This window comes from Anomalospiza imberbis, chromosome 5, assembly GCF_031753505.1.
Source record: "Anomalospiza imberbis isolate Cuckoo-Finch-1a 21T00152 chromosome 5, ASM3175350v1, whole genome shotgun sequence".
NCBI classification, from domain to species: domain Eukaryota; kingdom Metazoa; phylum Chordata; class Aves; order Passeriformes; family Viduidae; genus Anomalospiza; species Anomalospiza imberbis.
This window is the reverse complement of record NC_089685.1, coordinates 51,405,363-51,432,884: the sequence shown is the minus strand read 5'-3', so window position 1 is coordinate 51,432,884 and position 27,522 is coordinate 51,405,363. Positions and strand designations below refer to the sequence as shown.

General features: G+C 43.4%; 1 protein-coding gene and 1 long non-coding RNA gene across 5 annotated transcripts in view; both read left to right on the top strand.

The window, feature by feature from the left end:
• LOC137474294 (uncharacterized) overlaps positions 1 to 1,963 on the top strand; it is a 48,670-nt gene extending 46,707 nt beyond the window's left edge. For 2 of the 4 annotated variants that reach the window (XR_010999282.1, XR_010999280.1), the window contains exon 5: positions 1,844 to 1,961. This is a non-coding gene — a long non-coding RNA (uncharacterized lncRNA). Of the gene's footprint in view, positions 1 to 1,843 lie in introns of all 4 variants that reach the window. The other 2 variants (XR_010999279.1, XR_010999281.1) reach the window with 2 other exon arrangements.
• A 1,004-nt stretch (positions 1,964 to 2,967) lies between these two features.
• Positions 2,968 to 23,424, top strand: RASSF8 (Ras association domain family member 8). The gene is made up of 4 exons (XM_068190768.1): positions 2,968 to 3,135; positions 15,121 to 16,010; positions 17,930 to 18,074; positions 19,161 to 23,424. Exons 1-4 carry the CDS (start codon positions 3,033 to 3,035, stop codon positions 19,280 to 19,282), a joined length of 1,260 nt encoding a protein of 419 aa, XP_068046869.1. The 5' UTR covers positions 2,968 to 3,032; the 3' UTR covers positions 19,283 to 23,424.
• Positions 23,425 to 27,522: the final 4,098 nt, after the last annotated feature.

Genomic DNA, 27,522 nt, shown 5'->3' with positions numbered 1-27,522 from the left:
AGTCTTTGCTTTTTTAAAAGATGGACCGTAGGAAAACAAATGAGCAAACCTGATTTGCACTGAGCACAAGACTGTACATTGTGTGCTGACTGGGGGAAAAATGCATTTGCTGGCTTGCTAAATTGAGATAATACTTTGGATGTTGACAGACAGAAAAACAATTAGAGCCATCGGATGCTTTGCTGACCTGTGCGTTGTCACTTGGAGAGATGGCTTGGTCGGTGCCAGGAAATCTGAACTGTTCAACCCTCAGCAAGTTATTAAGTTAATTAATAAAGTTTCTTACAGCTGGGCTTGGAATGTGAGGTCTGTTTATTTGTGAAGACAAATGGTCCAAGAATAAATAGCAGAGGTCACTGATGAGACCTGTGAGGTGTTTTCTCAGTCACTGCTATGTTATAGGCTGGTAAAAGATTTTCTTCTGCTTAGCTTATTGGTACGTTAAAATGGTGTTAGCCTGAGTGAAGTGTTTCTGTGTTTGTACGTGGTTAATGTTTGTGCAGATAGAAGTTTTCTTGGAATTACCTAGCTTTATGTGGGAAAATACTTATCAAAACCTCTTTGGGTTTCCAGGTTCTTGTTCATGTCTCAAAAGACTATTTCTGTATACACTGATATTCTTAAAAGTGATCACTTTTCTATTGAGTGTGCAAGTCTACTTGAGATCTGGTTTTACTTATATGTTTTACATATACTTCTGAACAGGTAGGTTTGGGTAGGATTTTGTGGGTGTTTGCTGGCCTGACTTTACTGCTTGGTGCTTTTCTGCTAAAGCTCATCCTGTTGGTGTGGTGGGGTTCTAACTGGCTCTGAGGTTGTTGCTGCACCAGCCTCTCCAGTGAGGATCTTCCATGTGTCCTCTGCATCATGTGTCAGCATTTGTCACCTGCTGGGTGAACTCTTTGGTTGTAGATGGGAAGTCACTTTTCCCCTCTAGCTTGGAGGCTGCTGTGGTGCATCTTTTAGATGCAGGAAGAGATGTTCACATCTCCAGGAGAAAGCAGCTCTGGTTAGACTGTAAATGTGAGCAGCACTAGGTATTTGTGTAGTGTTCTCTGCATTTCTGCCTCCATGCGGTGCAGTTCTGTTCAGTCCATCAGCATCATCAGATTCCATGTTTCTCATGTAACCCCACCCTGCCTGTCTTCACTCATCTCCCCTAATTGTCAGATTTCTTTTACTCCATCCCTGTGTTACCCGTTTTCTTTGCACTTAATTCTTCAAAAATATTGTCTTTAGTTTTATCACTTTATCCATGTGGGATTACCTGAGTACATGAGCTTATTTTGTCATGTTATCACCGTTTATTTTCCCTCTATCTGCTTAAGCAGCCCAGCTGTTTCATTAGGTTTTCTTTATTTGATTTTGGTTTTTTATTCTCAGTTGGTTTGTAGGTTGTTTTTGGTCTGCTTTCTTGTTAGTTTCTGGGGTTTTTTAAGACTTAATCATCATCATTGGATTTGGTTTCATTTTTGAGGGAACATTCTATCTTTTGAAGACAACAGTTTTTAGTAGGTTTACTACAAATTTTTTTTTTGTGTAGTATTGTTGCAGAGCCTATAGAAAAAACCTAGGAGAAGACATAAGACAACATCTGGTTTCTCACAGAACCAGCACAGTGCTGGCAGGGGTTAAACCATCCCTACAACACTTTCCCTGATGCATCCCCTTGTTTTAGAGGGAGAGAGAAGCAATCTGTCTGCTCGCTTTGCTCTCTGGGTTCTGGTGCAAAATGCATAGGCTTGTTGGGAATAGGAATGTTCAGCTGCTTCTGCAGAGAGACAAAAGTTGAATTCTCATGGATGGCTGTAACTAAAAATGCTTCCCCCTTGTTTTTCTGCAGCTCTGCCTCCTAGAAATTATTGAACAAACACTGAAAGCATCCTTACTAGTCCCTGGAAACATTCAGGCAGCATATAAAGGAATTAAGGGCACCTGTTACTGAAAACTGTTATGAGTTTATTCTGGAGTTGTTTATTTAGTGCTATTTCTCTGGGTGTTCTTTTTGTAACAGCTCATAAAATTTTAATGTAATGAAAACTTTGGATAAATCTTACTTTAATGTAATGAAACTTTGGATAAATCTGCAGAAGAGGTAGACATTGTTAAAGCATGGGATCCTAGAATGGAATCATACAATTATTGAGGTTGGACAAGAACACCAAATCCAACCTGTGCCCTATCCCCACCTTGTCACACAGCCCAGAGCACTGAGTGCCACATCCAATCCTTTCTTGGCCACCTCCAACGGTAGGGACTACAAACCTCCCTGGGCAGCCCCTTCCAGTGCTTGACAAACCTTTAATGATTAGATTCCTCTGGATATCCAACCTGAGCCTCCCCTGGCACAAGAAGAGGCTGTTCCCTGGGAGCGGAGCCCAACCTACCCCTGGCTCTCCCTTTCTGTCAGGGTGTTGTGGAGAGCCAGAAGGTTTCCCCTGAGCTTCCTTTTATCCAGGCTGAGCCCCTTTCCCAGCTTCCTCAGCTGCTCCTCATCAGACTTGCGCTCCTTCCCCAGCTCTGTTCCATTCCCTGGACATGCTCCAGCCCCTCCATGTCCTTCCTGAAGTGAGAAGCCTAGAACTAGACACAGATTTGAGGTGTGGCCTCCCCAGTGCCCACAACAGGGGGACAGTCACTGCCCTGGCTCTGCTGGCCACACCATTGCTGACCCAGCCCAGGAGCCATTGGCCTTCTTGCCCACCTGGGCACATCAGGCTCATATTCAGCTGCTGTTGACCAGTACCCCCTGTCCTTTTCCTGCTGGGCATTTTCCAGCCACTCTGCCCCCAGAATACGTGAATGTGTGGTTCCTGTTGTTGTTTTGAAAGAAAGGAGGTTGTGTTGACTCTCCTACCTGATAGATGTCAAGGTGAAATTGTCAGCTTTTGAAACTGGTGATTCTTTGCTCTAAACACCAGGATTTTTCTCTATTCCAGCTGTTGCGGGAAGTCAGCTGCATTGTCTTTGGTGCAGCTGCAAAAATGACTTGACTGATTTGCATTCATGGCTCTTGGATGATCTGGTGAACCATGGAGCTCAAAGTATGGGTGGATGGAGTGCAGAGAATCGTGTGCGGGGTCACCGAAGTCACAACATGCCAGGAAGTTGTAATAGCCCTTGCTCAGGCTATTGGTGAGTACTGCCAGATGGGAAGTGGGGTGAAGCTAAACCCAGGGGAGGTGGGGGAGCACTGGGAACCAGCAGGGCAGAAAATGCAATGCACAGTGGGATAATCTTGCAGTGTAAACTTTTAGCCTTGGATTCTTCATCTGCCAGAGAGAGACTGAAAAGAAAGAAAAGAAACATTTTGAAATCTATAACCTTTCCTTCAGTAAAAAATTATTCTCTAAGTAATAATAATTATGCTGCCATTGGTTGCTGTAAATACAGCCTGGACTAAGGAAGGTGCTAAACTGTCAGTATTCTGAGTACCAAAGAAAACATAAAAGCAATGCAGGATAATTGGTTGGCTAATGATGTTCATTGAAATTATATCCACTGTATCTTTAGCTATATTGGGAATAGTATAGATCACTGAAACAGATCTCTGACTCCTGCATGCCACATAACTCACTGCTCATGAAAGGGTAATTTGGAAGTCTTTACACTGTTAGCCCTTTGCTGAGCAGTTTAGAAGAGAAAAATAAAATCTCTCAGGCTCCTACACAGGAAAGTCTTGTAAGATATTCCTCAGTGATTAAGGGCATCCTGAATAAGCCTCAGCCTCATCCCGTCAGCATTTCCTATGTAATACTTACTCTTTGCTAAAATGTTACATTTGGCTTTACGTACTATTTAGATTTAGGCATTAAAAACTATGTTTTACCTAAAATTAATAGTTTAAACATAAGCTTCTGCACTTTTCAGTATGCCAGCAGTTTTGCAAGATTGTATTAGCAATTTGAAAATAATGACTCAATTAGAAAACAATGATTTTCTAATAGAAAGTTAGACCTATGAATATCAGCAAGGTATTTTCCCTGTAAGCACAAAGTCGATTTCTCTGAAATTGATGTTTATTTATTTAAATGTTAAACTTCTAAACATAATTTCCATCTACTTATATCTGATGTAGTGGAAGACTGGCATTTATTTGTTTTATACTTTAAGAGGATTGAACAAAATGCTAGCATGTGCTTATCTATATACACCAAATAACTTTTAAAGCTTCATTTAAAAATTGCAGGAAAACAGTTTGTCTCTCAAATCTTGTAATTGATGTCAAACTGTTAAATGTTTCTCTACTGGTTTAATTGCAGCTTTTTGTTTAATGGTGGTTGGCTCAACAATTGCTTCCATATCTTTTTCTGCCTGCAGGATTTTTGAGAAACAATTCTGCTAGCATGATCATTTTCTAGTCGTGATTAAGTGATACATGTTTAGAAATAATGAAGTGGTTGTGATACTTTTGTTCTTCACTTTGTTTTCAATATCCCTTTCATTCTGTTTCCTTTGCCTTCTCACACACAAATGTCAGACTCCCAGTTCTGGACAGTAATTTAATGTTCTCCTATGTAATTTCTCCTTGGGTTTTCTTCTGTAGCCTCAGTTATTAGCCTGAACTCTGTAAAGACTCCCTCAGCCTTGGAAACACACACAGGTTTTGTCAGCTCTGCAGACTTCCTTTTCTGTAACATGTCACCAGTTTGTCTGGGACAGGCGACTCTGCTTCCATGCTGAGATAAATTTCAGCTGCAACCAGAGCCAAATCAAGATAATCCTTTGGAAATTCCTTCCCAAGGCAAATACCCTCTCTAGAAAACCCCCAGAACAATTCCCCTCTTGCTGGGACAGCTAGGACATTATCAAGCACCATATAAATTACACCTGTGTGTCTTTGGCAGGGAGGGCTTTCCCAGCCCTCCTGTCAGGCCATTCATCAGGACAGAACCATCTGGCTGCCCCTGTGATTTGGCTGTAGGTCCCAGTTTACCAGGAGTAATTGTCACTTGAATTTGAATGGAAATCTACGAAAATGGATCCCTCTAACTCTCACCTGACATTTGGTGGTGGAAAGTAGCCAGTCTTAGCTGGCTTCCTCCTTGCTTGGCTCTGATGGGATTTTCCACTTTGCAGTCTGGCTCCTTCAGCAGTCACATAACTTGGCTGCACTCAGGATTATTTTGTCTGTCTGTAAAGTTTGTGAGATACTCCTTTTGTTGTGCCTTCCAGTTTATTACTAGGTCCTTGACTTAAAGTGTACAATGCACAAAACACAGTCTTCTTCACTGAGCCTGAAATGTGAATTGCAAAAAATATATTATTTTCTTGAAGTGCAGTGTCTGGAATATCTGAAAACTGGCTCATTTTACAGCCATATCCACTGAGGAAAGCACAAGCCAAAGATACCTGGATTAAGACATCCATAATTAAGAAGCTTCTCATGGACAAATGAAGCAGCCTCTATTCTAGCCATGTGAAAAAATAAAGCTTTGTCCAGTATTTCAAAAAGAGGAGAATCAGAATTAGTATAGAGCTGTGGTTAGAAGGTACCTTTTGGCCAGTATCCAACTCTGCTGCTCAGAGCAGGGCCAGGCAGAGGAGGTTGCTCAGGACCAGGGGCAGCTGGGTGCTGAACGTGCAGCAAGTGTGGAGACCTGACTGTAGCACTGTTCACTCACCCTGGCAGTCAGAGTGTGTTGTCCTTAAATGGAATTTCTTGTATTTTAAAAAGTGCCTTTTGCTGTCACTTGATCAAATGCAGGGTCCTGTCTCCTGATCTCCTGCTGTGATAAAAGCAGCAAAAAGATTTCCATCTATGCACTTTCCAACTCTTCCCCCATGTCATGAAAATTCAGTAACAACTTCAGGATACAAAAGCTTCTTGGTTTTTTTTTTTTTGTTTGTTTGTTTTCTTTTTTCATAATCTAGGGGTATTTTAGGATTAAAAAAATCAAGTTATACTGGGCTATGGGCCTTTGTAAGAAGTTCTGTTCCATATCCAGTGCCTAATCCTTTGGCCATGGCATTCTGTCACTAAAACTTGCCTGGCTAACACTCTTTGATTCCTTAGAAATTGGAGCTCTTCCAGTAAAAAGTCTCTCTCTGGGGCTGTACTCCTGATAAATAACATTTGTGTTACCTGTTCTTGTACTGTTAGCTCCTTCCCTTTCCCCTGTTGCCCATTGCTTGATCACCACAGTACAGGAAATTACTACCCAAAGTAAGAATTTTAGGGGTTTTTGGTTGGTTGTGGGTTTTTTTTTTTTTGGTTGGTTTTGGTGGTTGTTTTTTTTTTTTTTCTGTTTGGATTGAAGTTAAATCTCAGTCTCAAACGCCCCTTCATTCTTTAAAACAAAACAAAAAATAAAAAAGGGAGAGTTGTCTCATTTGGTGTCCCAATAAAGCTTATTTTTAAAAATGTGTATGTAATTTATTGAATGCAAGAGAGAATAATATCAGTTGAATATAACTTTGGATACTAAAATTGTCAGTATCTGTAACTTAGAAGGAGTTGGAATTGCCTTAGCTGGAGGGTGGGTCACTGGAATTCTGTTCAAGACAGACATAAAACTATTCAGTACAAGTTTCCAGAGAGTGAAATCATCTCTCACTGGGATCTGAAAGAACACTTGCTACTACCTTTTATGGGTTTTATCTAGGTCTGCTTTATTTTCTTTTTAAATCAAACTCTTTGCAAGTGACAAATAAGATTTGGCTTTTTAATACAAATAAGAGAAGTGATTGTTTCATCATGAGAAACACAGCCCTCACCAAAACAAAAATACACTTCAGCACACAGTTTAAATAGAGAACTATGAGTCTTGTTTCAAAAATATTTTTGCCAGGAAAGATGAACTTTTCCAGGGTTCATCCTTGTCTCTTAAAAATGTGCATTTGACAGCCCATTCTCTGCTAAGATTTCTGTGCATTCTGTGAAAAACAGAATGGCTTCATATAAACATTGCTTGATCATATTGATTCCTCTTCATAATTTGGACAACTGAAAAAAGTAAAAAGAGAGTTGCTGATACTTTTAAACTTTGTGTGTGATGAGATGTTTGATGAATCCAGCCAAAGGTCTGTTTTGAATGTGTGTGAGTATAGTGACTCCTCTCAAAAAGTCATTGTAATAGTGAGGGGAAAAGGAGGTGTATCCTAAAAAAATGAGTCAGTTGTTTCAGCTGATGGTTAGGCGAAAGGAGTTTAACTATAGATTTTTTTAAATTGGCTTTTACTGGTTGTTTTCCATTCAAACACAAAAAAAAAATCTTCCAAAGGAATATGGTTACAAATAGTGCAGTCACAAATACACTTGTCCTGTTCCTTAAGAAGTGCTGCTCTCTCACTTGTAGCCCCCATGAGGATTTTTATTGCATTTGTTGTGATTTCTTTTACCCCTGGAGCCTAGAATGCATCTCCTCTGCTCAGAATGACATGTTTGTTTCCTAGAAAGTGAATATTTCAGTCTAGAGACATGAAGCTTGAATTTCTTACCAAAAGAAACCTTCTGCCCTCCTCCCTGTAATTTTCTGTGGCAAATAATTAAATTGGCAGACTTGCTATAAACAGTGCTGTGGACTTTGGTGCTTCTGGCTGGAGAATCATGAGCAGCACTTCACTGAACAAGAAGTACAGCTGACTCTTTTTAAAATTAAACAAATGCAGCCATCAGGGTTTTTTTCTTTTTTTCCTTCCAGTTGAGTATTTTTCCTCCAAGTTAAATGGAGTGTATTTATTAAAATGTGAGTGCTGTCTCAAATGTGTGTTAGAGCATTGTAGGGCTCAGCCAGAGTTGTATCTGGAAAGATCAAATCCCTTATTTTACAAAACCATATTGTGACAGGACAAGGGGCAATGGCTTCACACTGGCAGAGCAAGTTTAAATTGGATATCAGGAAGAAATTGTTCCCTGTGAGGGTGCTGAGGCCCTGGCACAGGGTGCCCAGAGCAGCTGTGGCTGCCCCATCCCTGGAACTGTTCAAGGCCAGGTTGGACAGAGCTCTGAGCAACCTGGGATAGTGGGAGGTGTCTCTGCTAAGGATCTGCTTAGAATTTGTGTTTTTTCAACCCCAAAATTTCATTCTCTGCCACTTCAAATAGTGACATTAAGAGGGACAATAAGTACAAGAAATCTGTGCTTTGTGGTGATCCCATGGTGTGATCATATAAACTTTCTGGTTCAGAAATCTGGTGACAGTAACCTCACCGAGAGGGACCTGGGCTGCTATATGTGCTTTGCCACATATTGCTGTGTGACCTCAGACAAGCTTCCCCATTGTTCCACCTATTTAGGACACACCTCTAAAACAAGTGCGGTATCTCAGGGTGCTCAGAAAAAAGGCAGTTGAAAGTATGAAGTGATGGCTGAGAGCTTTGTTCTGTCGGGTTGTGATAAACTCCTGCATACCCTTTTTTTGAGAGCAAGGATAAAAGTAATGAACTAAGGCTTCAGTCCTGGTAAAGACATGGAGAGATGGCTGAGCCTGGAGAACTCAGGAGACTTTCAACGGAACCTGTATATCTCTGTGGATATTTCTTCCTAGGACTGGACTCCTCTCACTCTTTATTTTCTATTATATTTCATACCTGTGGTTGCAAAATATAGCATGAGTTTAGAAATCTGAGTAATGCAAACTCTAATCTCTATTTTGAAGGTTTTTTTTCTCTTAACCTTAGGTATTTAATGAGTTTCAGGTAGCCAGAATGGTATTTTTTTTTAATTGCTGTGGATGTTAACTTAAGTATCACATAATGAATGAAATGTCAGCTTCATATTTCAAAGATACTGAGTTCAGATCATCCTGGATTGATTAAAATTGCCAGCAATTACTTTTCTGTCAGTGCTGTTAAAGATTCAGGAGTTAATGCTGTTGTCCCTCTGGTAAGCAGAGCATTTTCACCCACGTGTTCCACATATTAAGAGTTCTTAGAAGATTTTACCCACATGCCCACTTTTACCCACTTTTTCTTTGCATTGCCTTGTTAAGGAAGACAGCCTAAGGCTGGAAGGCTGTCTCTGGCAACCCAAGCGGGTCAGAAAGCTGTAGCCACGTGCATTTTTCAGTGCTCTGGGCAGTCTGGATTTGGCTTGAGCCAAGTGTTGGCAGGTCTGGCTTTACCTCTATGGAGACCTGTGTGCAGGCAGGTGACAATGTGTTTATTCTTATTATGCACTGTGATAAGTCTGGAGTGCTCATTCAGATTCAGCTCGAGACTGAGACTAGTGCAGCTTCCCTTTTAGTGTGGCTGTCTTACAACTTCTGTCTTAGGTGATAATTTTCTTTTTTACCTTTTTTTTTTTTCAAGACTGTCCAAAGTGTCACTTTGCAGGGCAGACTCTTGGCACAGCTGCTGTGCAGCAGAGGTGATGGGACCCCTGGGAAAAATGGGAGCTAGAAATGTGTCTGCCAGGGAACTTCCCTTGCACTGGGTGCATCCTGGTGGCCTCAGGGAAAGAGGAGAAACTGGGAGTAAGACTGCATTGAAGGGTTTGAGAGCAAGTCCTGTGAGGAGCGGCTGAAGGAGCTATGAAGGCTCAGCCTGGAGAAAAGGAGGCTCAGGAGGGACCTTCTGGCTCTCCACAACAAGGAGCTATGAAGGCTCAGCCTGGAGAAAAGGAGGCTCAGGAGGGACCTTCTGGCTCTCCACAACTTCCTGACAGGAGGGGGCAGCTAAGGGAAGTCAGGCTCTGCTCTCAGGGAGCAAGGGACAGGACAAGAGGAATGGCCTCAAGCTGTGCCAGGGGAGGGTCAGGTTGGACATCAGCAGGAATTTCTTCATGGAAAAGGTTGCTAAGCATTGGAAGGGGCTGCTCAGGGAGGTTTGGAGTCACCATTCCCGGAGGTGTCCAGGGAATGACTGGGATGTGGGACTCAGTGCCCTGGGCTGGGTGGCAAGGGGGGCATTGGGCACAGCTTGGGCTCAATGATCCTGGCAGTCTTTTCCAGCCTAAATGGTTCTATGACCTCTGGTGACAAAGACCTGCTCCGGCCCACCCCAAGCCCTTTTTTAGGGAAGGAGAGGTACCCTCATGTTTAAGACTGCTCATCCCACCACTTTTCCCAGCAATGATGTGAGACCAGGGCAATGAGTCACCTGCTTGCACTGACTCATTGCTGTAGGGCCCGGCTCTGAAGCATGGGAGACACTTAATGGAAAGATGGATCTTGCTTGGTGCTTGGCATAAACATTTATAGCCTGATGGAAAAGATAAGGCACAGATACTTTTTTTTTCATGGTGTATAATACTACTTGCATAGCAAAATAAATGTAGTGCCTGAAATGCTTTGCTTGTAGAACATGATGGACTTTTGGGTGGGAGTAATGGGATGAATCATTTCTGTCTTGAAAAAGGGAATTGATGACCTCTCAGGTTACAGTCCTGCCAAGAGTGTTGCTACTGCTGCTTTCCTTTGGAGTTTCATTTTCACTTTTGGCAGCAGAAATGGTTGCTCTGTCTACTGTGTCAGCTGCAAATATTAAAGCATATAGAGGAGCTTGAAATGAGTAATGTTGTCCTACTGCCTTCACAGAGTATAATTTTAAAATCTGCCTCTTGAGAGTCTAAGAAAATGTTCATTACCTTGTACCTATATTTCATTAGTTTAATCACTGTTGATTTTGATGGAATCTGTGTTTAAATTAGCAAATTACATCAATCCCAAGCTAAGACTACAGTGCCTGGGCACATGGCATGGGCACTTGGGTCCAGAGTTTGTGTTTGGCTGTGCAGCAAGCCAGATCTAGGACACTGAGTGCAGTTTGCCATTTAATGTCACAAGAAATCCAGGTTCAAACCACTCATGACAGCTCTTTGCAGGCTGTCAGATCATCAGCATTCTGGAGTCCATATATTTCCTTTTCTGATGTCTTTCTCAATTTTGAAATAAATTATTCTTTTGAAGGTGTGCCTGTATTAATAAAACCTGTGATAAATTTGTGTGCTTAGGGAGCTGTAGGTGGAAACTTAACCTATTGACCTTGACACTGCCCTTTGTGCAGATGCAGTGTGCTTTATGGATGTAAATATGTGTCTCCTGTTACTGCTTGTCATTTGCTGCCTGCAAAACAGATAAAAGTTTTGGTGATTGTTTTAAGATGGCAGTATCATATGGTACATGTAAGGTCCCCATTAGGGGGACCATGTAGTAATCACAGAATGGCCTGGGTCTAAAGATCATGCCATCCCAGCTCCCTGCCATGGGCAGGGACACCTGCCACTATCCCAGCTTGCTCAGCCCTGTCTGGCCTCGGACACTGCCAGGGATCCAGGGGCAGCCACAGCTTCTCTGGGCAACCTGTGCCAGGGTCTCTCCACCCTCACAGGGAAGAGTTTCTCCCTGATATCCAAACTAAACCTGCTCTCTGTCAGTGTGAAGCCATTCCCCCTTGTCCTGTCACTCCAGGCTCTTGTCTAGAGTCTCTCTCCATTTTTCCTGTGGGTTCCCTTCAGGCACTGCAAGGCCACAATGAGGTTTCCCCAAAGCCTTCTCCTCTCCAGGCTGAACAATCCCAGTTCCCTCAGCCTTTCCTCCCAGCAGAGCTGCTCCATCCCTCTGATCCCCTTGGTGTCCCTGCTCTGGCTCCAGCAGCTCCCTGTCCTTCCTGTGCTGGGCCCAGGGCTGGATGCAGCCCTGCAGGGGGGTCTTAGCAGAGTGGAGCAGAACCACCTTTCCCCTGCTGCGCAGGAAGTAGCTGGACCTGAAATAGGGTGCAGAGGTTCTGTGCATTTTCCAGCTTGAATTCCTGTTTTCTGAAGAAGAAACTATGGAACACAGCACTACTTGTGCTTTTTTGGGCCTGTCTGGATGGTTTTCTCTACCATTCCCATCAGTACAAGGCTTAGATAGAAGTATTTTTTTTAAAAGTCTAGTATGTTCTAGTTGCGGTTAAAGCAAAATTTTGTTTCAGGGGGATTCACTGCTGAACTGGTCACTGAACCTTCCCTGGAGATAGTGCAAAATTCTGGGTGGGTGTCAATATACTATTCAGCTGGAGAAACACACTGTAATTTGAGGAATGCTGTACATTGCCCATACATGGCCATTACCTGAATGAGACTGTAACTTAATTTTTAAAATAATAAGGCTGCATGAAAGAGGCTGGACTGAGTTCTGCCAGGTGCTTTTTGTGTCCAGAAGCTTGTGGACAAACACACAGGGCAAGAAGCAGCATGCAGGCGTCAAACTATTCCTCATCAACAACACGGGCAAGCTGCTTTCTCCTTGTCAGTGGTGGCTGCACACCAAAACCAGCAGTTTGCTACAGGGACGCCTGTGTTCTGAAATACTCTGTCATTAGTTCTGAATTAACTCATTCGCCCTTTCATTTGTGAATTAATCCCCTCTAATGCAGGCAAACATCACAGTTGTGGTTGTCTGGGTATTGTTAATCTGCGTCATGCACAGGCTGAGCACTAGACCTGGGTAATGATCTCGAAAGAGAACAACTTTGCTTTAAAGCTGTCCTGAGCTCCAGGTGTGGTTGTTGAACTGTGCAAGTATTACTTCTACAAAACACTTTCTTTTATGTGGATCTTGAGTGCCGAGTTCATTATTTAGGGCTGCATGTTGATTTGGAACCCTAAGCTAAGATGAATATAGTTCTTGGCAAGTCTATGCTTAATTCTTTAATTCATTTTGGTCAAGGTTGTTAGAGTTTCATTCTCCTCCCCCCTCTTTTTTTTTTTTTTTTTTTTTTTTTTTTTTTTTTTTTTGTCTCCTGTTAGATTTCTTTTAAGTAATGAATTTAATAGCAGAGTGAATAGAAACTGCACTCTGCTTGCTCCCCTACTCTAGTTTGCAATTTCAGGACTTCTTTGAACCTGACTGTTTCTGACACAACGTGAACATTAGTAGCACAACCATGATTACAAGGTGGAAACTTCTAAGATGAACAAAACAGAGCAGTGAAGTGCAGCCTTTGCCATGTTTTCACTAAATTTTTCTTCTCCAGGATTATTGTTCATATGCTATGGCAAACAGTAGTAGGTTTATTTTTCCTGTAATAACACCAATGCCTACTACAACATATAAATCTTCATGGATCAATTAGCAATATTGGGAGTTAGCAAAAATCTCTCACTTTACACCATATACCTTTATAAACTTGATTTTGAAGAACTTTATTAGAAAAAGCCTTAAATCTCTTTCTGAGAGTGTTAGCCAAGCATGTTAGTATGCTGATAGGTTTGGGGCTTTTCCCCACTTTTTTTCCCCAGTCCCTACCCAGAGTCATTTATTTATATGACATTTGGGGTGGTGGATTCATGTTCTCATACTGCCTGCCTTGTTTTGCTGACTTCCATCAGCCAAGTCTTTCAGCCCTCACTCCTAACTTGGAAGTGAACGTGGGCATTTTGGTGTCTGACTGGGCCAGCCAATCCCTCTGGGATGAGCATGAGCCAAAGCCACATGTTCTCCAGGTGCCTCTGCAGACAGTTGTATTTATTCTTTTCTTGGAGAGCTAATTGTGAGAAAGTGAGAGCAGAAGAACATTTCCAATGCAGTAGTTGTAGCTCAGGAAGCTCTTTAGAAGTCAGTGTCCCATTTTAGAGGGGTGCACAGTGTGCTAATCACCATAGTGCAGCTTGTTTCCTACAGATCTGAAGTGAGGAGTCCATGTGAGTGTTGTGACGGGAGGTCAGGGGCAGATCTCCAGCCTGAGATTAGGATATTTTTGTCCTTTTGAGAAAGGTGTGATGATTGGGCAGGTAGTTTAAGGTAAGAGAACACATTAAATGCATTACCACCGATAACTACATTTCTTCCAACTCCTCCCTTCTGTAGTTGCATATATGACAGGTATTTCAGGCTTTTATGTGCTGAAATAAATCTTTTGAATGGTCATTTCTCATGAAAATGAATGTAGGTAATGTATTAAAGTAGCTAATGATGTTTTTAAGGTTAATGGCAATTGTGGAGCTGTTCAGAAATTCATTAGCATCAAATGATTTAAAAGTAGTTGATCTTTCCTATATTTTTGTAAATAATGTTGTGGCTTTTAAGTGAGGATACTTTGACTGGGGAAACTCTTCTGGAGAGGGAGAATGCTGTATTTCAGAGCAGTGAGAGTGCTTAGAAAAATATCCCATAAGTGGTGTTGGAGGAGGAAGACTGCTGAGCTGAATTTAGGTGTGTTTGGTAAGAACCCAAATGAAGCCATGAACGTAAGTTGTATTGTCAGTGGAGCGATTAGAAAAACTCTCAGCACTTACGAAAGGACTCGAGTTTCCTCCTGAAGGCTGGGTTAGCCCAGTGGGGGTGTGGGAGCCGCTGTTACAGATGACGACATTGTGCAGGGAGCCCGATGGCTCGTTTGCAGTTTAGGCAGCCCTGCTGCTCTTGTCCCTCAGCTCTCCTCAGTGTAGGTTTGTCACATCAGCAGCACTGCCGTGGGCATCACAGGCTGTGGCCCAGGCTGGATCGGTGTCTGAACGAACTGGAGGCCATGAACAGGGGAGCTGAGGCTCTGTCAGTCATTAACAGCTGCCTCTGATTGATGAAAGTGTAACAGCAAACACACTGCCTCCATTTGATATTTCTACGTGCCTGTATGAAAAACTTGGGACTCCTGTTCTTGTTTTCTTGGTCTAGAGGTTCGCATTGGGTGTATTTACATGGTGGTTACCAACACTGCCGGGTCACTTGCTTTATCCTTCCCTGTGAGGGTGCTGAGGCCCTGGCACAGGTTGCCCAGAGCAGCTGTGGCTGCCCCTGGATCCCTGGCAGTGTCCAAGGTCAGGCTGGATGTGTCTCTGAGAAAGCTGGGATAGTGGCAGGTGTCCCTGCCCATGGCAGAGGGATGGAACTGGCTGATCTTTAGGTCCATTCCAACCCAAACCATTGTGCGATTCCGTGAATCTCAGTCCGTCCCAGCCTGCCGGCAGCCCCGGGTTGCGCAGTTCCGCGGTTCTCACGGTGTGTCTATCCTTCTTCACCGCTGCCGCTGCCGCCCCCGCCCCGCGCGGGGAGGGTTTAGAGGCGAACTCGGTGATGTGCGGGCACAGGAGCAGGTGCGCTGAAACAGCCTGTGGGGGACGGGAGGGTCCTGTCCCGGTGCTGTCTTGCCGTGTCCCCCTGTCCCGGTGCTGTCCCACCGCGTCCCGGTGCCGTCCCTCACGGGCGGAGCGGTGGCGCCCCCCCGCGGCCGCGCTGACGCTGTGCTCCCTTGCAGGGCGCACCGGGCGCTACACGCTGATCGAGAAGTGGCGGGACACGGAGCGGCACCTGGCGCCGCACGAGAACCCCATCGTGTCCCTCAACAAGTGGGGACAGTACGCCAGCGACGTGCAGCTGATCCTGCGGCGCACCGGGCCCTCCCTGAGCGAGCGGCCCACGTCGGACAGCGTGGCGCGCATCCCCGAGAGGACTCTGTACCGGCAGAGCTTGCCGCCCCTGGCCAAGCTGAGGCAGCCTGGGGACAAGGCCATGAAGAGGAGGGAGCCGAAAAGGAAATCCCTCACCTTCACCGGCGGCGCCAAGGGGCTAATGGACATCTTCGGGAAGAGCAAGGAATCCGAGTTCAAGCAAAAGGTGCTCAACAACTGTAAAACAACAGCCGACGAGTTGAAGAAACTGATCCACCTCCAGACGGAGAAGCTTCAGTGCATCGAGAAGCAGCTGGAGTCCAACGAAGCCGAGATCCGCTACTGGGAGCAAAAGTACAACGCCAGCCTGGAAGAAGAAATCCTCAAACTGGAGCAGAAGATCAAACGGAACGAAGTGGAGATTGAGGAGGAAGAGTTCTGGGAAAATGAGCTGCAGATCGAACAGGAGAATGAAAAGCAGCTGATGGAGCAGCTGCAGGAGATGAGGCAGAGGATCCTGGAGTGTGAGAGCAAGCTCAAAGACTATGTGTGTCAGATCCACAACATGGAGAGTGGCCTTGAAGCAGAGAAGCTGCAGCGGGAAGTTCAAGAGTCCCAAGTGAATGAAGAAGAGGTCAAGGAAAAGATCGAGAAGGTGAAGGGAGAAATTGATATTCAGGGCCAGCAGAGTCTGAGATTGGAAAATGGCATTAAAGCGGTAGAAAGGTCTTTGGGCCAAGCTACCAAGCGATTACAGGTAAGACTGTCATTTTATCCATAGCTAAAGAAAGTCAAAGACTGTGACTAATTTCTCTCACACAAATCTGAAGCCTATGAAAGACAACACAAGAAAGTTTCCAAAGTGAATCAGGGTAAAAGGCAGAATGCGTTGCTTTCATTTTCAAATCACATTTCAGCTAGTGGGGGTTTTTTTGGAGAGCAGATAGTTTTTATTTCACCTATGCTTAACTTGTTCATTCAGACTATCTGAGAAGAAAAGCAGTAATTTGCACCATCGTAGCGTTTTCTGAGGATAAACTTCTGATCTTTGCTAGGTTTGTCTGCCACCAAAAGAGATGAATAACAAAGAACAGTCCAAAAGCAGCACCTGGAAAGGTACAGAGCTAAAGTACCTGCAACCTTACAGGGCTTTGGTTTTAAAGAATAGCATCCCTCTTTTCCTGGCTGTCTGGCTGGTGTTCAGGATTTTATTTTCTCTACACCTCAGGCATTTGTGGCACATGTGTCAAAAGAGAGTCCAGACCCTGTTTCCTTGCTTAAGTTAATGATATCACCTGGATCTTGATAGAGCATAAAAGAATAAAGGAACTCCAGGTGCTAGCTGGATGAAGGTGGAGGAAAGATTGGAGCTCCTGGGATTGTTATGTGCCATGTAAGGTAGTCCTAAGGCACCATACATTAGCTGGAGTTGTGGTTCTTGCTGATTCCCAGGATTCACAGTTAGTATATTCTGCAGCTCTGCAGTGGCATTAAGGTGATTCCACTGTGAATATGTAAAGGGATTTTGTATCCTTACTCCTGCCTTAGAACCCTGTCAGTATGAGCTGGTTCTACTAGATGATGGGGGGGGGGGAAGTAATCTTTTCACCCAAAGCAAAATGGATGAAAACTGTAAGCAGTTTTGACCATGATTATCTATGCTAAGTTTTCAGACATGCTACGCTTAAGGATTTGCACTGATGGAAAGCTTCAAGCCTTCTTTATGTGTTTTATCTACTGAGGCTATGATGGAATTAAAAATATTTCTGGCTTGGTTCTTTTCACAGTCTGTTTTCTTGGGAAAGCTCACATTCAATTCAGATCTTCCAGTCTTGTTCTAAACCTAAAGGTGCACAAATCTGGAAGTCCATAAGAAAATAAACTGAGCTCTGCATTCTGGAGCTTTAGAGGGGAGGAAGTAGACAAATATTTTATTGCATACCTGAAGTTAAAGATTAAAGCAGCTCTGCCTCTGTGTGTGGGAATAATAATAGTCCAAGACTGTTGTAATCTATCAGAGCTGTAAGTTTTGCATATCGTGACAGAAGTACAGAAAAAGATCCTAAATCATCATCTGTGCTTTAGGGTGGGGAAGCAGCCAGGCTTTGGCTTCATTGCACAAAACCCTTGCAGAGTGCGAAGGTCTTGGCCAAAAAAGTTTAAATAGAAAAGAACAAGAAGAGAAAAGAATTTTACTCCATCTAAGATCAGAAGAATTAAATGAGCTGTCCAAGCCATGCTGGACACTTCAGGAAGAAGTAAGACTTGGTGCCAGACTGCTGCTCAGTTGATTATTTTTTCAGAATTCACACTATTACCTTTATTTGCTGTGCCAAGGTTTTTCTCAGGTGGTATGAGAAACAGCTGCTAGGCATCCAAGAAGCAATATAAAAATAAAATATATTAAGAAAAACCCAATTAGGGTCATGGGTTGGACTTAATGATCTCAGAGGTCTTTTCCAACCTAATTGATTCTGTGATTCTGTAAGTGCTAGCGAATGTTGACTGGCTTTTTAAACTACAAGATTAAAATACTTTTCAACTCATCAATTTGCAGTTGAGCTTTAAAAATTGGAGGCTTTCTCATTAAAAGGAAAAGCATTAGTTGCCCAACTGTAAATGTGGTCATGAAATGCTGCTTTATTTTCTCAGCAGATGTTTTCTTTTTCCTGGCAGGACAGGGAACAAGAACTGGAGCAACTGACCAAGGAGCTGCGCCAGGTGAACCTGCAGCAGTTCATCCAGCAAACGGGAACCAAGGTGACGGTGCTGCCAGCAGACCCCGTGGAGGTGGAGGCCCCACATGCGGAGCTCGAGAGAGGTGCAGCCCTCACAATGCTTTGGGAGGGAGGGAAGGAGGGAGAAGGGGCAAGCGGTGCATTTACTGCTGCATTTACTTTAATGCTGGCACTCCTACGTGGAGTGAATGCTCCCTTAGTGAAGACATTAGCAAAGCACTACGAGAGCGCATTGTCGAGTACCTCTTTTCATTGCAAGGGTTTAGCAGGCTCTAAATAAAGAGCAGTATGTAGAGAACTTCTCTCCCACTGTGCCTGGGCATGCGTTTGTCCCATCAGCAGCGCATTAAGCCTGCAGCTTTCAAGAGGGGCCGCCATGGCTGGCTGCCAGCACAGAACGTGATCGTACATCTGACATTGCTGTTCGTCTGGGCTCTTCCTCTTCTTGTGGGGGTGTTGTCAAAGCAGGAAAAGGAATGTGTCTGGATCCCAAGAAACCCCAGACAGCAGCCGCACAGGAACAGGAGCCAATCCAGCTGGGTTGCTAGCTATGCAGAAGTCCTGCACAGATGGCTGTTACGGCAGGTGCGAACTGACCTTGCCCCTAGCGAGATCAGCGCAGCCTGCACGTGCCCACATCTGGATTCCGAATTTCCTGGGCAGAACCACGGGAGCGTTTTGAATGCGTGTCAGAGCTGCAGCACCAGCACGGTCGTGTGGTTTTTCCGGCATTCTGCTTCTAGGGGCTCTTTGTCTCGGCATTCTCCTGTGCTGGTCTGACCCTCTGATCAGAAAACTTTATAACCAAAAGGCACTGGGAGGGCCAAGGGGGTGGGGAGAGAAGACAACCAGGCCTTCAAATGCAGCACTTGTAGGAACTCCTAAGTGGGAAGGAAGCTGAAGCTTTGAGTCATGTTACAGTTGGAACTCCTTCTGCAAGTCACCATATAAGTGTGTGTGTGTGTATCTGTGTACGTTTCTCGTGGGAGGGAAATTCTTTTGTGTGGTTTCATTCTGTTATGAAGTGAGTAGGAAGTGTGCACCTTGGATCTCCTCACTTCCTAGCCAGGCACTTCAGTAATTTGTTTTTGTGTATTGCATTAAGCAGGAGGAGGAGGAAGACTGCACTCCTACTGATGACTTTTCTAATTGCTCTTTTTCTCATGCAGAGCCAGCCTTTCAATCTGGGTCACTGAAGCGCCCTGGCTCATCGAGGCAACTCCCCAGTAACCTTCGGATCCTACAGAACCCCCTGTCATCTGGTTTTAACCCAGAGGGCATTTATGTATGACAGTATGTACCTCTTCTAGAGAGGACCTAGCAAGGTACCCTGGACAAGATACACTTTATTTTACGCAGCCAATGATGAATGGAAGAAGTTTGTCTTGTTTTGTGTTTTTGTTACACCACCGTGTTATTTTTTCGTCTTCCTCCAACACCACTTGGAGCCATACCCTGTGCACTGATGCTAAAGAGACAGGAACTGTTTCGATTCATAATTGGCGAGGATGACCTTGCTGTCAACACAGCTTGAGTGCAAAAACCTTCATTGTTTTTGCCACTTCAGAAGTGTTTGGGAAAGTATTGTTCCTTGTATAGTCATAAATGGAAGACTGAGGGTGAAGGAAACCATGTATGCAACTTATCTGAGGTTTAATTTATTCCCTTTAATCAATGGACCTGTGAATGTTGACCTTTTATATTTTTATTTTTAACTTGTGAATTATCACGTATGGCTGTGTGTCAGTCTGACAAGGTGACTTTGTGTATACCAACATCCCCCATCTGATCAAGTACAGCAACCTGCAATGCAGAGTTCTGAGGGGTGCTGAACCATTGCAGTGGTTTCTCACCACTAACTTTGTTCCTTTCTTTCATGGGTCATCATATGTCATCTTCCATCCATTGCTACCTTTTAAGGCTTGAGAAGTGAGCTTGTGGGATTTACTTGCTGTTGTATCTGCCTTGAATGAAGCACCTAGTGTTCAAAAGATTTATGGATTTTAAACCTTGGCTTGGTAAAAATATTTCCAGCATATGATTGAGGATGCACTAGTTAGATGATATTTTATTATATAGAATGTATATTTGAAATATTTTGCCACATTGTATATGCCTTTTGAGAAAAGAACAATGTAAGAAGTTGTCTTCATATATCTTACCAAAAGAGAGTAGGAGGCTTTCTTCACTGTGTGTGATTTTGTACTTCATTTTTTCCACTAGGCATTACAGTGTTCTTGTTTTGTTACAAATCTTGCTGTTGGAGGGTAAGAAAGACACAACACAAATGAGTATCCACTTCCAGCCTTCCAGAATCCACTCAAGTTTTGTGAAGGGAATAAACCTGGCAGAGTCCTAAGAAGTCAATAGCAGAGTTCTTATTGACAGGAGTGAGGCCAGGATTTCATTCAGCTCCCTGGTGGAGACAGATGGTCCCTTTGAAAGACAGTCACTTAGAGAATGTAAAGCTTCTAAGCAGAAAATTAACACATTTGGTGGTCATTTTTCTCAAAGCATATGAAAAGAGAATATTATCACATTTGATGTTGCTCTAATGCAATCAAAGCTAGAAAGAATGAGACAAAAAGGGTTTCCTGCAGAAAGCAGCCGCTCCCAAATAGCTCCTTGGTTGCAGGCCTTGAAGTGAGATTGCTGCAGGGGACACCAGGTTTGTGCAGAGAAGGACTGGCATCAGTGGGACACACTGTAAACGTTGGGGGCTGGCCTCATGGATGAGTTAGGGACGGGATGGGCCTTCCCTGGTTTGGATTTCTGGTTCTAACAGCAACTCCCAGCATCACCCCCACCTTGGAGATCCCCTGGGCACAAGGGGAGACACTGTGCCCTCACTGCAGTGCTGAAGACTTGGGCTCCTCATATCCTCCTTGGCAGGATCAGGATTTTACCACTGCTAGGAAACTCCAAGCTTTTAGCCATAGAAAAATACTTAACTCCTAGCAGCCTCTTGTGTTGATTCACTGATGTGCAGATAAATGTTAATTTAAGTCTCATTTTCTAAAAAAGGAGCTTCCTGACAAATGGAAATTTTAAAAGATATAGCAGAAGATGAAGGATTCTTGAGTGTTTAATGAATTTTTTCCTTTCCACTTATTAATGGCATCATATATTCTAAAAATGCTGCTGTATTTAGACTTACAGCAACAGATAAGGCTGTGAATATATAAAGGACTTTTCCAAATGGACTCTGAATTTTTACTGTTTGACTTATCAGGTCTTTTTTTTTTTTTTTTTTGCATCTTCCCTTGTGAGCAAACTGGAAAATTAGATATTCCTACATGAGGAACCTTTGCAGTGCTCACCCATTTTACTGTTAGTTTATCACAATTCTGTGCTCATGTTTACTGTGCCCATAACTTTGTATTAAAAAAGAAAAGAATGTGTGTGTGTATATATATACATATATATATATATATATATATATATAAGTGTAAAATATACATAGTTTGGGGACAATATCTGTCCAAGGTACTTGAGCATATATGCCTTACATTCTGGGTTCAATTTACAGAAATTAAATGGCCCTCTCCAGTGGATATCTTGCATCTTCAGCACCTCTTGATGTTAGAGAACTGAGGCACTCAGCACCTTGCAAAGTCTGGCCCAAATTATGCTGCATAGGGGTGAGGGGAAAGAGTCTTGTCCTGAGACGAAGTATTTTTAAGGCAGATCAGCATATTTACCCCAGCTAATGATTTTGTCATATTCTGTGACTGGTCCATCTTCCACAGATGTCAGTTTGAGCTGAATTGGGCTCTTGCATCATAAAGCCTGCTCTCTTTCTCTGCCAGGTTATTCTGTGAGACAGAGGGAGGAGGAAAAGGATTAAAAGGAAGAGTAAGAGCAGCTTTGGAGGGCTTGAATTACAGCTTTGTCATAGAATCAAGGGAGGAATTAGCCGTTGGAGTTAAAAAATAGCACCTGCTGACTGCAGCAGCTGTTGAACACAGGGGCCAGCCTGGAGCTGGCTCAGGAGTGACCACTTCAGCACCCCTGAGTGGCTCCTCTTTGCCAGGGCTTTGGCACATGTCAAGGTGATCTGAAAAAGTTTGCAGCTTCAGCCACTCCTGTGGCCATGGAGAGGCTTTGGTATCCAAACCTGCCAGTTGTGAGACACTGACAAATTCCCATGCCCCCACCATACTCCTCTTGCTTATTGAATTTCACCCAGGCTGAAGTTCCATAGTGTTTTCACTCTCTCTGTAAATAAACCAAAAAGAAATGGCATGCCCTTGCATTAAATGTGAATTGACCCTTGTGTAACAGTTAGAAAAATTCCTCACACTATGGCATTTAGAGTTTTGCTTCTGATCAACTGCGGAAGCTCACTCTTTCTTTACAACTGTACAAAAAGCCCATTTTCAGAAGTGTTCCAAACCTCCTAGGGCATTAGCAGAAAGGAAGCTACACATACTAATTTTAACAAGTGCCATATTATTTACTGGGCAGCATGATAAAAATGGGGTTTTTTGCTTGCGTTAAATAGTTGAATACACAAGCACTATTTTCCAGTGCACAGGGAATTTATATGGAGAACTCCTGTAATTTATTACTAATGGAAATTAACTGTGTTACCTCTCTCATCCATGAGGATGGAGATGCTATGTTGTTAGGGGAAAAGAGGGGGTGACCATCTGAAAAGCCAGTAGGTTAAGGCTAAGGTGAACAGTCTGAATGCCTGAGCAAGGGAGAAACCAAGTCCCACTCTGAAAAGTCAGCTCCCAGTATCTTTCAGTGGGACTTAGGTTCCCAAGTGCCTGAATTGCTTCTGGAAATGGTATGTTAGCTTTGAGATTGCTTGCTTTTCTAAACCCTGGCAAGTTTGGAGGAAGTTCTTGAAGAAGAGAACTACCACCACTAGCATTAGCAATATGCAAACATGAGGTAAGAGGGAAAAAGATCCTTTAGTGAAATAAACATCTCCTCTTGGGGCAGCAATTGCCTTGTTTTTAGTGTGAAGAGTATTGTATTATTTTAGTGAACTGGGAGCATATGAGTATGATCAAAGAAACATCGATCTTGTAACTTTTAGTGAGTTACCTTGAAGCATATAAATTCCTGATGTGCATTAACTTGAGTGAATTGGGCCTTAATGATACATGTAAATAACAGAACTGTATTCAGATATATTTTCCAGAAAATAGTCTCTAATGGTCTGTACTGTATCAAAAAAAAGTGTCAAAGTGTTACTTTTATATTACACCTCTTTTTTTGTTTGTTTGTTTTGGTTGTTTGTTGTTTTTTTTTGGTTTTTTTTTTTTAGAACATTGAAATGTGCATGTTTATTCTATTTGCTACAGTATTTTAATGTTTTGGATGAAGGCCATCAGTTGTATGGAGATGACAAAACAATCATTCTGTCTATTTATTCAGTATTGCTGCTTAAAGTTTTCAAAATAAAGCTTTCAATGCCAATATAGCGACTGATTGAAAGCTGTTGTAGCTCTATTCAGGTGTTTTTTTCCTATGTTTGTAGAAAACTAAATAAGTGAAACTTGGTGTATGAGCTGTTACACCAGCAAAGAATTATTGCAATAATATTGGGAGCTGGGTATAAGTGTGTGTAGTAAATACACACATGCATGTGTATGCATGCAGTGAATGCCTTTAGGTCTCTAAGTGGAGTGCTGAAGAATGTTAAATCCTTTGTGGTCTTGCAAGCACTTTACACATGTGACCAAGTACTGGTTAGAGCTTTGTGCCCATGTGTGGTGTGTGTGAGGGCACAACAAGCGGGTCACAAAGGATCAACTTGGAGCCCTTTGAACCAGACTGGACTTAAGGACATTCTTGAGTGTTCCAGAGATGTGTGTCTGACTGGAGCCTAAAAAAGGTGTTCTGATACAAAACCCTTTCAGTTGCAGCAAGGATGCCTCAAGTGTAGCTGGTACCTCTGAAAATTTAGTAGTTCTGAAATGGATCAAGTGTGCCTGCTGTACTTGTGAAGTGTGTCAGAATGCTGAGAGTGTTCACCCTCACCATCATCCCATGAAACTGCTAACTAGGGGTTCTGACTGGAACACTTGAGTTGCTGATGCTTTAACCTAGAGAAGCAACACAAACTGTGAAAACACGAGTGAGCGTTTTATTACTGCTCCGCTTCAATGCAAGATGAAAATCTGTATTATATGTAACTATATTTTTTTGTCATTTAAAAAGCTATTTTTTATTATTCTCATGAACGGTTGACAAAAAGTATTGGATATGCTCCCATACAATAAATTCCCCTCTGAAACTTTGGGTCTTTACAGTTCATGGTTTGCTGGGATTGCACGGTTCATGTCACGCACGTCTCACTACAGAGCTGCTGGGACTCTGTCAGAGAACACCGGGCCTGAAGGCAGGGCCAAGGCTCCTTTACTGTAAGTGTAATCTCAATCAGATAAAGCCCAGGCACTGCAAGAGGGAAGAGGAGCTTGCTTTCAGCTGAGGAACTGTTACTAAAATTAACAGTAACCCTGAAATGACAGAATTGGTCAGTGACTTGGGGGAAGTGTAACTTAAAGCACAGAGGCAGAGGTTCACTTGGAGGTGAACTGAATGTACAGATTCTTCCACAACAAATGCAGGGTGCCCTGATGCTTTAGGGAGCAGGAAGAAATTAATCTTTGAACAAGGAGTAGAAGGCCTTTTAGGCCAGATTCAGGTGTAGTTACTGTGCTGAAACTAGAGAGGATATGAAACTTACTTGAGATCATTTGAGCTAATCAAGGCTGGGAACTTGATACAGCGGGAGACTTGTGATTTAAGCCATCCAAAAGCAGTCCTTAGTCTAATATCCCAACAAATGGATTTTCCTAAGCTAACTGGAGCCTAATCTCATTAGATGTGAGGAGACGTGAGCTAACAGTAGTGGCACTGTTGACTGGCAATAGGACAATGCCATGAACTCCACTGAAGCCCTAGCACATGGCACTGTTGTCGTCAGGGCTGTGGAAGTTGCAGAGGCCCTGTGCTCTGAAAGGTGCCCTTTCCTGCTCCTGTGCCAGTCAGCTGGCTGGCTTTTGTGGTAACTAAGGTTTCCCAGCGTGCCCAGCAGAGCCAGGGCTACAGCTGATGTTTCTGATCTTTTGCTTTGCCTTTAAAGAACAAAGTGATGTATTTGTGTGTGGCTGCTGCAGCACTAACTAGCTCAGTTGTAACTGGACCACTAATGAGTTGCAGAACCAGACCAGATCAATGATCCATTTTGTTCACAAGCCATACTGAAGTCTTCTGCCTGTCATGTCTGTGTCAGCTAGGTATTATTCCTTTATAACCCAAATTTTTAATGATTGTTTAAACTAAGATGTCTGCTGTCTGAAGTAGGGCACAATGAGCAGTGGTGCCTATTATTGCCTTACTTGAAAATGATATATTTGCTACCTTTGATATTGTAGCTAGTGTTAATGAGTATTTTCTGGGTCAGCCACTGCTTCATCATTAACTTTCCCCAGAAATACTGGATGGAGACAATCTCAGTTGGTCTATTTTGTTCCCTTTTTTCAGAGAATGGAAATATTGGGTATGCTGTGTGCATTTTTTCTTAATCCTTTGCAATGAGTTCTGTGTACTGTCCAGGGCTGACTGGAAAGGAGCCTCTTTGGCATTTGCTAGTGCAACAAGGAACTGATGCAATTAGAGCTGATAAACTTCCCTGAGCAATCTCACCACTTGTCTGAGCAACTCAGGCACTGCCGGTGTCCTCATGCCACTTCTGATGGCTCTGTGTGTGCCTCCTTCCTTGCTGCCACACAGGCAGCCCTGGAGCTTCTCCCCCGTGCAATGTGAAGCTTAATTTCTAGAGGCTTTTTGGATCTGAATCCATGGCTATGGAAAGACAACAGGGATCTCTGGAAGAGTGAGAGTGTCATCACACTTCTGTTCAGACATCTGGAAGCTGATGGAGGTGAAATAGCACTACACCAGACTGTGCTTATTGCTTCAGCTACATGCTTTGTCTTGTTCTACCTCTTTGCAAAAGGAGGAAGATCATTGGTAATTGGAAAACTTTGTAGGAAAATGCAGCATAAAAGATCTAATATTCAATCCTGGGTCAAGTTATAGGGAAGAAAAGTTTTCTATTATTTATTTTTAATGAGCAAAAGTTTGAAGAAAAAGTATTCAGAAGAGCTCCAGCTGGGCTTGCGGAAAGTGAGCTTAAAAAATTCACCTACTCCAATGCAACACAAATGAGTGCAACTAATTACCTGCCTAGGTATTTTTAAAAGGAGGGCTTCTGGTTAAAACAGAAACAAAAAACAACAACAACAAAAAAAAGGGAGGCTGGTGGAAGGAAGGGAGTGAGATGTAGACCAAGTAAAACACCTTTAACCTGATTTGTATTTACCCTGAAGTCTCTTCCAGTGCCAGTGTGATGGAAAGCGAATCATGCGTCTTTGGAGCCAGTGACACGGTATCACAGAAGTACCATCAGGAGCTATTGCTAAAATGAAATGCAGGCCAGCCTTTAAGTGTGAAATAACTGGAATTTCTTTGTGGTTGCCTGTGGAGCTTCTCCTAAATTACTACCTGCCACAACTTTTATTGTGTGTATCAAACTGCTGTTTGTGAAATGTTATGTGCCCAGAACAGATGATTTGGCTTTAGCGGTCCCAGTCAGCCTGAGGTGAACTTTGATCAATGAGGTGGAACTGGCCCTCCTGGCACACTGAAGGGAAACCCCAGAGTGCCAGCTGACCTTTGACATTTTGTTGCTACAACGCCGTCTTAAGCGTTTCCTTGACCCGGCAGATCTGCAGCGTGGCTGCCAAGACTATGTCCTGGATTCTGCACTGTCATGTTGCTCGTGTCACGCACAAAACAAGCGTGGAGGAGACAGTGACAGAGCAAATGAGAAAGGCAACAATGTCCATTAGCTCTAGGGCTGGGGTGAAAGGTTATGCCAGGGGCTAGCACCACATAATCGGGTCACCTCTACTGTGCCAACGCTGCAGTTCCTAGCAGGCCCACACGAGAGGGCAGCAGTACACACAGCAGCCACGCACTGCGATGGGAAGCAGTTTTTCTAGGAATACACAGCACATGGTAGGGAATTGCGTAAGGCACCCAGCATTCCCACTTTAAAGGTGTTCTTTTAGAAAGGACGCAGTAATACTTAATTCACAGTGTCAGTGTAACTGATGCACAAATGGTGCCATTCCTGCAGTTTCTGAGCAAGCCTGGAAGCTTTCTGAAACCTGTACAGGTGTGGGTTGAAACATTCCATTTTAGATACTGTTCTGTGACTGGTGTATTTGCCCGTTCCTGGGAAGCTCTTGTTTCATTTCCCAGCTCTGCCACAGATTTCCTGTGTGTGACCTTGGGCAAGCTACTCTAATCCCTGTGGATTGGAGTCCCCCAGCTGTAAGCCTGAGATAATCAGGCTGCCTCATCCCCTTTGACTTTATATATACGGCAGGCCCCGTGGGGAACAGCGTCTCGATTCCTATTTGTTTGGCAAATAGTACTGAGCACAACGTGGTCCTGAACTTGGTTGTGCCATCCAGATACTGCAGCATGAAGTGTATTTTA

What these genes read in the sequence shown, in the direction of transcription:
- RASSF8 (XM_068190768.1), top strand. Translation starts at nt 3,033, where the DNA reads ATGGAGCTCAAAGTATGGGTGGATGGAGTGCAGAGAATCGTGTGCGGG. An exon ending in AGCCCTTGCTCAGGCTATTG is followed by an intron (nt 3,136 to 15,120) that starts GTGAGTACTGCC and finishes GCTCCCTTGCAG; the next exon opens with GGCGCACCGGGCGCTACACG. An exon ending in AAGCTACCAAGCGATTACAG is followed by an intron (nt 16,011 to 17,929) that starts GTAAGACTGTCA and finishes TTTTCCTGGCAG; the next exon opens with GACAGGGAACAAGAACTGGA.